At 31.2% G+C, this 10,673-nt stretch overlaps 1 protein-coding gene across 1 annotated transcript; it reads right to left on the bottom strand.

Annotated features, from left to right (window-relative positions):
- Nucleotides 1-3,464: 3,464 nt before the first annotated feature.
- LOC111902988 (acyltransferase GLAUCE) lies at nt 3,465-10,461 on the bottom strand. The gene is made up of 2 exons (XM_023898780.3): nt 9,959-10,461; nt 3,465-4,485 (listed from the first exon to the last, which is right to left on the bottom strand). The coding sequence occupies exons 1-2, from the start codon at nt 10,427-10,429 to the stop codon at nt 3,598-3,600; spliced, it is 1,359 nt and encodes a 452-aa protein (XP_023754548.1). The 5' UTR covers nt 10,430-10,461; the 3' UTR covers nt 3,465-3,597.
- Between the last annotated feature and the right edge of the window lie 212 nt (nt 10,462-10,673).

The following is a 10,673-nucleotide window of genomic DNA, read 5'->3' as shown; positions in this document are numbered from 1 at the left end:
CCATTATTAATTTACATGTAAGGCAATTCATTATTCATTATCTACACATGCATAATATATCCATAACTATATTAAAGCACATATCATCACTAGGATGTAATGGTCCTAAAATCATAATAAATTATTTTCTAGAAATATAGCATAAACCATCATCACATATCACAATCAATCAACAATCTATATTCTAGCATGAATCTATCATTACATTTCATACCCTTTTATCTCCCAACTTATATAGCATGAATACATCATATCATCATTTATGATATCAAGATAATCATACTTCCACAAATATAGTTCCCTAACATAATGATCTACAATAAAACATAAACTAATTTGGAGTAATCGACTCATTCTCAAGACATGTAAATTCCCGACAATATACAAAGATTTGAAAAATAGATTGAGTCACATCAAATCCAAGAGTAATGTGAAATGAACAAATAAATATCCTTACAATACAAATACTGAACACCCTAAACAATTTTAAAAAATCTCGATAAGATGCGAGCAATCAAAAATGAAAATGAAATCTAATTTTCATATTTTTAAAGTTTTATAACCCGACCCATGTTCAATAATTTGAGCGTAAACCAAAATCTACAACTCTAATGGATTGATATCAGAGTCCCTGGAAACTAGACTCGATTTACTACAACTTTGTCTTTCTGGTGCATTGTCTAATTCGGATCATATTGGGATCTACATCCCTTGCTAGATAGGTCAACAATTTTGTCCACATATGTAACTTTTGCCAAAACTACCATATTTTTGCGTAAACACAAGAACTTCAAATTCCTATGGAATTAAACAACAATGGCTGGACTATGGGTAAAGTTATTACCTTTAGAAATTCTAGAATCTTCAAGGAATCGAATGACGAGGAAGGATGCCACCACAAGACCTCCAAAATCCACTGAAAATGCTTCTAACAACAACACTTCATTTGAATCACACCAAAGCTCCCAGGATGGAAACTCCCTCACAGACTCTCTATGGAATGTTAGACTCTCTATGGAATGTTGTTGGCTGAAAATAAGGTTACAAACCTATATATTATTGTTAACTTCACTTAAATACCCATAACTTCCACATTTGACCCTCAAAGTATCATAAAATAACCCTAGACCCATGAACATGACTAATGTTCATTTTGTTACACTTTGGTCCCATTAACTAACTTTAAATCAAGGAAAAAGGTTAATTTAGTAAAGATATTTAACGGAACACTATCCGCACCAACGGAAGGGAAATTTGGGTCATTATAACCCCCCCCCCCCCAAAGAGGATTCCATCCTGAAATTAGATATCGGCAAAAACAAATGAGGATAACGAGCCTTCATGTCTTCTTCAACCTCCAAGTTCATTTCTGACCCATGCTTGTTCTTCCATTGGACCTTAATGAGTTTGACTCGCTTCTTGCACATCTATTTGATATCACGATCCATGATAACTACTGACTCTTCTATCAAGCGCCTCGACTAGTCCGCTCGAAGATCCTCCAAAAGGTAAAATGATCGGCTCATCTGCTAGACACATTCCAAAGGAAATGTACAACAAACTTGTCTCACACTATTTCGACAAACTAATATTGTTGGAGAATTTGTTATATAGTAAAAGAACATGCAGATAAATGATGATTAACGAATAAAAATAAACGAATGAGATCATTGTTTTTGTTCGTTTGTTAAACTAAATGAATAGAAAATTATATTTATATTCGTTCATTTATTAAAAGGAAAATGACACATAACTGACTATACTTTAGCTTGTTTTTAGTTTTCACCACCTATTATATATATATATATATATATATATATATATATATATATATATATATATATATATATATATATATATATATATATATATATTTGCCACAAAGGACATCCATCTTCATGATTTTCCAATGCTGATTATTTTACTAGTTAACTGATCCCCTCCTAATTACAACATGGGACTAATGATAAGAATGTTTGAAATACAAAAACAAAAATCTTGATGATTATAAGGAGGATTGATTTCTTTTGCTTTATAAAGAGAAAATAGAGTTCAATTGAGTTGTTTTGGAGTTCACTGACATTATTTTGTTGCAACGAGAGAAAAAAAACAATCTACTTAACGTAAAAAGACATTGGAGTGCGATATCACTGTCTATGTTGGCAGCCACATAAGAACTAATTAAAAGATACTAACTTTTGTCATTTGGCATTTTTAAAATAAAATTAATTAAAAGAACTTTCAAATGGGCGCTTTAATTACGAACTGTTCACTGCATGTTTGGTTTGATCCTAAGTTGGTCCTAATCCAATCCTTTCTAATAATCCTTTATAATAAATAAATGTTTTTTTTTACCACTCGTCAGTTGTCACATTCTCATTTAATTTGTCATATGTAATTTTATGGTTATTTTGAATTTAATTTTTTTTCTATATGTCATTTTATGGTTTTTCTATTTTGTTAAATTCTATATAATATTTAAATCTAATAATAAATGCATATCGATTTCATTAATCAACTTTCTTTTTAATTTCAAAATTATTAAATTAAAGTTTCATTAATTTCTTTTATTTATTTATCTAAATTATTTGTTTAAATTGAAAATAGAAAAAAAAACACTCTAATTTTTATAATTCAATATTTTTCTTATTTTTCTTATAAATTCAAATTTCTCAAATATTTTGAATTTTATATTTAAATTTTCTTTTAAATGAAGGGAGCTGATTCGTATACAACAATTTTTCTCCATATACAACAATTAGTGCTTTAAAATGTTGTATCGTACAACTTTATAATGCATTAATTGTTGTGTATGGCAAAAAAATGTTGTGTACGAATAACTTCCCTTAAATGAACCCATGTAATAAATGGGTCTAACACCTAGATTATTTTAGTAAATGAAAGTTTTTTGTCACTTGTCATATTCTCCTTTATTTGGACACATGACATTCTCTAAAATTTTTAAATTTTCTATTTTTCATTTGTCATTTCATTGTATTTTTTATTTTATTAAATTAAAATTACACATTTAATATGTAAGGTAATATATATGTAAGATATTTATTAGAAATGGTTTATATATGTAAGGTATTTAATATATTAAAGCCTCATTAATTTTAATAATTCAATTTTTTTTTTCATTTTTCTTATAAATTCAAAATTTTCAAATTGTTAAAATTTTATATATATATTTTTTAAATAAACTAATGTAATAAATGGATTTCACACCTAATGCATTTAAAATTAATTTCATGATTATCATAACGATGTTTATAGATGAGCTCTAGGATAAAGATTGTGCAAAGTAGAATGAAAGAGTTTACAACCAAATGAAAGGATGGAAGATGAATATGCCGGTTTTGCAAGCTCATGAATATGTTCTTATAGGCTTGTAGCTCTTCATTCATCGTCATGATATTTGCTATATATGGTCAAATCCGTAACATGATCCATACAAAATGATCTTTTAATATAGTTTAGACAACTTATTATAGCTATATTAATATATGTTGAAATACATTACAAATTCTTTCAGTTATTGTTTGTTTACATATATGCTTCAAAACCAAACCTAGGTACTTTTAAACACTTTAATGATCATGCCAAGAACTTGTGAAATAGTGCCTCAAAATTTTCCATTTCTTTGCTAGGCAAAGCCACCAAGACGTTGACTTCATTGTTGCTTTCTCCGACAATGTCCGGAAATAGTAATATTATATCTTTCCGGTGATAAACCACCGGACAACTGTACCTTGGTTTCCCCCATGGATACTCCACGTCTGCAAATCCTAATCGCCACCAAGACGAAATCAGAAACTCACCATTCGGAAACCCTTTGTTCACTTCTCCCCAGTCAATCACAGACTGTGCATATTCACCCGTCATCCGTTTAGTACCTTCAGTCACCATCTCCACTAGCTTCGACAAAGGACCTTCTTCAATCTCCTTGCATCGCGCAGATGCATACGCGCTCAGAACAGCATTGCCGGCATATGACGGCGGCAGACCCAAACGGGACCGGATGTCTACGGCGTACAGAACCGTGGAAACCCTCTCTGGGTCGTAATCGGCGCCGGAGGACAAGGCTTTGCACCGCCAAACATGGGCGGCAACCACATTGAACCCTGTGATTTTCGCGTTGGTTGAAAAGGGTTCATCTTTGGCCTTCTGCTTGAGGTAGGCTATGTCGTTTGAGGTCAGATTGAAGATCTTGAAGTCGAGTTCACCTTCTGGGGTGTCGAAAACTGTAGGGCTTGGGAGGTCGATTCCGGTTGGGATCTTGAACAGTTCGGGGTGGTCGAATTGGATCTGGGGTGGCGATCTTGCTGCCAGGAGGCGGCGATCGTTGCAGGGAGTGGTGGCGAGGGGTTTATCAGCAGCCAAAGAAGCTAAGTTTTGTAGGAAGGTTTTGAAGCTTATGCCATCAAAAGTAGCATGGTTTGTTGCCACACCAATTGCAAAACCACCACATTTGAAGGATGTTAACTGTAAAAACACTACCATACTCAGACTTCATATATCAACTGGTTTACTAAAAACAGATTGAATCTAAAACTGGTTTTGCAATCATTTAGATGTTTTTTGAAAAGATTATTGTGACTCAAAGTTAAAATGGTTTTGATGTGTTCAAATATCATAATTACGAATTTAGAAAGTCAAAATAATAGAACCTAAAAGTTGAATACCAGACAAGTCTAACTGGACAACATAGAACAATCTTAAGCTCATTGTGTTTTACAGGTAAATTATGTATTAATAAACAGCTAATTGGTTAAAATGGCAAAATCGTAGATAATTGTAAATCAATAGCCTATTTAATATAATAATATGGTTATTAACGGGTAGGATAATCACTTCGAATTATTTTTTAAAAGGAACCAGTCGGGTTTCTTTCTTCATATCAGCCGTCTAATTAAGCGGTTTCCTTTTGTCATGAACAAAGTTTAAAAAATTATTAAAGAAATTGAAAGACAAAAAAGGTGATATCCCTTCATATCATACGTATTGCAACAACAGTAAAAAATATTAAAAATCAAACATGCTGAATTTGAAGTATAGTATAGTATAGTAAAAATTTATTTAACTGAAGAATAAACATCCTTAATCTATCACTATTCACCAAGCTTTCACAATTCTCATGCTATTTTCTTAACAAAGGGAAATAAATTAAAATCAAACATACTGAATTTGAAGTATAGTATAGTATCAAATTCAGATATATCTAAAATTAAATACCCAAAACAGTCCAACCCAAATGCCCAAAACACGAATATTCTAATTGTATAGTATAAAAAGACGTTATTTTAATATCATAAAGCCACAATAAACGTGTTTCCACAAGATTCAGACTCAAATTGGCCGTCAGTTTTGACATGATCGATGTATAAGACTGGCAAAGCCGCCTCGGTGAGCCTCGGCAAAAACCAAGGTGGACTTGGTGAACACCAGGCCACCAACTCGGCATGCCAAGTTTTGGTGGCCAACCTCGGTAATATATAGTCGATGAGAGAGAGAGAGAGAGAGAGAGAGAGAGAGAGAGAGTGTGTGTGTGTGTGTGTGTGTGTGATCCATCTACCAATTACCAGTGTTGTAAAAGTCCCGATTAATCTCCGATTAAACCCTAGACGCTACTTGACCGATTAGAGAGAGCCTAGCAATTAATCCATGCATACAAAATGACCGAAACAGTAGAACCCGCTGAAATTTTAACACTGTGAAGAGGTTATATCTCAATAGAAACTATTTGAGGTATGATTAATGTTGTATTTATCATATTAACCTATTTTGTTATGATAGTAGTGGTATTTATGAACTTTTATATGATATTAGTCATATTTAATTTTTTAATATTTAACAAATTAACAATTAATGGTTTCCGATTAATCCCCTGATTAATCTCCGCCTAGCCGATTAATCCTTTGACCCTAGTCCACCGACTAGCGAACGTCGAACGGTTTTTACAACCTTGCCAATTACAAAGACTGTCTGTTTTTTAGCCATTTTTTGATAATTTTTTTTAAAAAAAAATCAAAATTTACCATTCTTTTTAACCATATAAATACCCCTCACTACCACATTTTATACAACATTATATTTTTTCTATTTTTCAATTAAAAAGTCTTCTTATTTGTGAAAAAATTGTTTCCTTTCTAACCCAAAAACTCCAAAAACTAGCAAACCAAACACCTAAAACACAAACCTAATTTCATCTTCATCACCTACCTTCATCCAAAATCAAAATGATCGTCCTATTTATTCATCTCCAAATTTCTACTATCCCCGTGTACACTACCCATATCCTATCCAAAACCAATCACAATTCCAAACTCAACCACAATTCCAAACTCAACCATAATTTAAACCTCAATCTCAATCCTAACCTCAAATGCAATTTCAATCTCAAGTCCAATCTCAAATGGAAAATGACTTTAATCCATTTGACCATCTTCCCGACTCAGGGTTGTATCAGTGGGGTCCAGGGCCTCCAATTTCTAGGGTCCATTTTTAAGTATCTAATTATATTATTATTCAAAAACAAAAACATTTGACATTAAGTCGTCACAAACTACTACAAAAAAAAAAAAAAAAAAAAAAAAAAAAAAAAAAAAAAAGATTGAAGCCAAAATTGGTGTACATGGTGATGAAATTACAACCGATTCATTAGGAATGTAACCAATTAATTATCTTTTTACTTAAAAACTACTGTTAAGGGCCTATTTTTTATTTTGCGCGGGCCTCAATCGGTTTGAATCGGCTATATCTGGACCTGTCATTCCAATTTCAATCCCAAACGTAAACCTAATTCCAAACTCAATCACAACCTGAAGTCGTACCCGAAACGGATTCCAAGCCAGAAGCAATTTAGTCGAAACCCAAGATAATAGGAAAGGTACCTCCCAAGCAATGGACTAGGGAGGAAAACACGATGTCATCTCGTGCATGGGTAGATGTTTCAGAAGATCTGAGCTGTCAGGAAAAACCAAAATTCTCCTACTTTTTTCCGGAAAATTAGTAGGCGTTTTCTTGCAGAAATGAATTGTGGAGACTACAAAGTTGTGATTGAATTTAATGCGATATTTTGACTGTGAAACGACAATGACAAAATAGTGCAAATTATGAAACAATCTAGCAAAATGCTCTTGTAGTTTACCGGAATAAGAAATGGACAACCTTCGTATTTCTTGATGCTTGGAATATTGTGAAGATGTCAATAAAGCAGCAAGATATCGAAAGTTCAGAAACGTTCACAGGTGGCTCTTCTAAAATAATCAAAACTTTCGAAACAACGCATAGTCAATCGTTCGATGCGCATGTTGAGATTGACCTCGATGAAGAAGAGCCTACTGAGGTTCCAATAGTCATTCATCCCATAAAAAGAAATCAAGCTAAGTGAAAGGAAAAAACGACAACAAGTAGTTCGGGTGACATCGAACATCTAACAAACAAAATGGACAACTTAAAATCGGCGTTTGAGCAATACTTGGTTGTCACACAAGAGAAGAAAAAAAAAACCATGCCATGACAATTTTTACAAAAAACACTAGCAATTTTATCCGAAGTGAAATGTTTATTTTGGCATTAAAGGCCAAAGAGGACGTTAAGAAAAAAAATATATACTATCTAGATTTCGGGGATGTTTGGGAGTGCTTTTTGAACTAGAAAAATGATTTTAGATAAAAGTGCTTATTTGCTTATAATTATAGTAAAATGAGTTTTTTAAAAAGTATTTGGATAAATTTTTATAGTGAAAAAGTCAATAAGTTAAAAAATGTTTGGTTTAAAAAGTGTTTTTTGAAATTATATTGGTTGAAAAGTTATAAACAGTTTCAAAAAGCCACGTTTTACATACTTATTAAAAAATGTTTATTGAAACTTATGGAAAAGCTATTCTGAAAAGTGTTTTTGAGTTTGCCAAACATTTTTTTTGGTTTATTACGTTTTCAAAAAGCCAATAAGCAAATAAACACTTTTCAATCGCAGTCCCAAACACCCCTTCATTATTTAAATTTATAGGTTTGGTAAGACGTAAGGTTAATTTTTATATTGTACTTTTTAGGTGTGTTGTAATTTCCTTTTTAGATGGATGCATGATCGTTGATATTTTCTTCTCTCTATGTCTCTGATGTAAATGAGTTGTAGCTGACATTCCAGGGCTTGGATCTGTTGACTTTGTTGTAGCACACAAATAAATGAGTCAAAATTACATATCTAATCTTGTGTTTTATAACTAAACAAAAAACTCTGTTACAGAAAAGGGCAAATTTGATTGTTTTATTAACTGAACAAAAAACTCTGTTATAGATAATAAAAATTAACTTGTTCATAGCTTGACTTATCGTTTTTTTAGAACTATAAACAAACATACCCACTAATCCTAGTCATAATTCTATATTTTTTTTATATACAATAAAACTTGAACCCTCAATCATTTAAAGAATGAAAATATTTTCTAATAGAAATGATATCGATGGATTACAAATCCTTTACCCCTCGTAAAGTTATAAATTTATAACATTATATTTTGTTGGAGAAACTTTAGGGTAGTGATGGATATTGGTGAACTAATAATGATGATAACCATGAGAAGGTAAATAACCGTAGTGTTCGGTGTCATAAATAAGACTTGACCAATGGGCTATGGCTACCTGCCCCAATTAATTTACTAGGCCTTTTTTTCGGCACCTTCACATGCATATGCCAAGTACAACATTTAATATTAGAGTAAAAAGGTAAAAAAAAAAAAAAAAGTTCTTGAACATATCACGTTGATTTATTTATGGGTGTATCTTATACTTCATTTTAAACGGGTCGGAAGTCAATTTAAAAAATGTTTTTGATATGTACAGTTACTTTAAATTGTTTTATTTAAGAAATTAGTTGCGAGACCTATATAGTATATGGATCAATTTAAGAAAACATATTAAATATAAAAATCAAAATATTTGTGAACTTTGAATTTATAAGAAAATAAAAAAATAATGAATTATTATTATTAAAATTCTTTTGTTTTTTAAATTTAAACAAATAATTCAAGTAAATAAACAAAAAAAAAACTAATGAATTTTAATTTGGAAATTTTGAAATTAAAAAGTAACTTCGTTAATGAAATTAATATCCAATTATTACTAGATTTATTGTAATTATTACATTAAAATATTATATGAAATTTAATAAAATATAAAAACTCATAAAATGACATGTGGAAAAAAAATCAAAATAACTATAAAATGACATTTTACAAATTGAATAAGAGTATGACATGTGGCAAAAAAACATTCATTTATTAAAATAGATAAAATGGTTATTGGAATGATATAGTTTTTAAGCATATTAATTATCGTGTAATGCGTATATAGAAGTCTAAATATCACATGATTATGTTAAAAAAGATTAATATAGAACAATATATCAGTACTCATAGTTGTGCATTTCCATACTCCAATGCTGTATTAAATATATAAATTAATACTTTTCATCTTGTTAAGTGAGTTTGGTTTATGTTGGCATCATCATGTGTTAACATCATATATTCCATAATTCTATTTTCCAAATCTGGGTATACATATACCCTTACATGGTTTTGTTCATATTCCAAACCATATATATGCATTGATGTTAGAAACCATAACATGTATCAACATCGGGATATAGATTATTAGTATTTCTCCTTTTCTGGTATGTTCTATGTAGTTTTATCACTAACCATTAGATTTATCCTCTTATTCTTCTTACTACAGTTCCATTTTCACATTCTTATGTTACATTTTATCATCATAAAACTAAGTAGATTAAGAATTAAGACGTATCGTATTTGTGCTACACGTATATAAGCTCATCAAGAAAACTACAACATCTACGAAGTGGTAATGATTTTTTGTGGGACGAAAGTGTTTGATGTATGATGTTGCACTAAATATTGTATGCATTTATAGAATTAAATCATGTATAAAAAATATACCTGAATAATGCAAAGTGGTCGATCATGTATAGCCAAATCATCATAGCTCTTTTGAACCAATTGTCTAAATCCAGGGTTCGGGTACACCAAGTCACCAATTTCACACAACTCGAACTCACTCGAACCCACCACAAACTGAGCCCCGGCTCCATTGCAATCAAACTCAAAACGTTGCGTGTCAAGGTTCAACCTCAACCTTCCTGCTAAGAAATCGTACACAACCAATGCCTCACTCAGTGCAGATTTAAGCATTTCTGCTACTACTTGTGACGGAAACTGAGGGTCCGCCACGAAAAAATGAACAGTTTCCACGTTAAAGTTGAGAACCTGATCGATGTTCGATAAGAACATCGACCGTTTTTCTGTCTCGTGAGGAGGAAAGATAGTGATGGTGTCATGAATGATGACTTTGAGGTCTTGAATGATTTTAGGAGCGGAAGATTTGATAGGGTAATGGGAGAGAGTTCCCATCGTGAGATTTGGTGCAATGCTTTGGAATTCTGATTTTGATGTTGGCATTCCCTTTTATAAGCATGATTTCCGATTTAATAAATAAAAAAGACATACAATATAAAAAACAATTCAAAAAATATGAAAATAATTAAACAGGACCTTTGTTGTTTGTTTTAGATTTATATATATATATATATATATATATATATATATATATATATATATATATATATATATATATATATATATATATATATATATA

This window comes from Lactuca sativa, chromosome 9 (genome assembly GCF_002870075.4).
Source record: "Lactuca sativa cultivar Salinas chromosome 9, Lsat_Salinas_v11, whole genome shotgun sequence".
Taxonomy (NCBI): domain Eukaryota; kingdom Viridiplantae; phylum Streptophyta; class Magnoliopsida; order Asterales; family Asteraceae; genus Lactuca; species Lactuca sativa.
The sequence above is the reverse complement of the archived record's forward strand: the minus strand, read 5'-3'. Positions and strand labels throughout refer to the sequence as shown.

What these genes read in the sequence shown, in the direction of transcription:
- LOC111902988 (XM_023898780.3), bottom strand. Translation starts at nt 10,429, where the DNA reads ATGGGAACTCTCTCCCATTACCCTATCAAATCTTCCGCTCCTAAAATC. An exon ending in GACCACTTTGCATTATTCAG is followed by an intron (nt 4,486 to 9,958) that starts GTATATTTTTTA and finishes GTGTTTTTACAG; the next exon opens with TTAACATCCTTCAAATGTGG.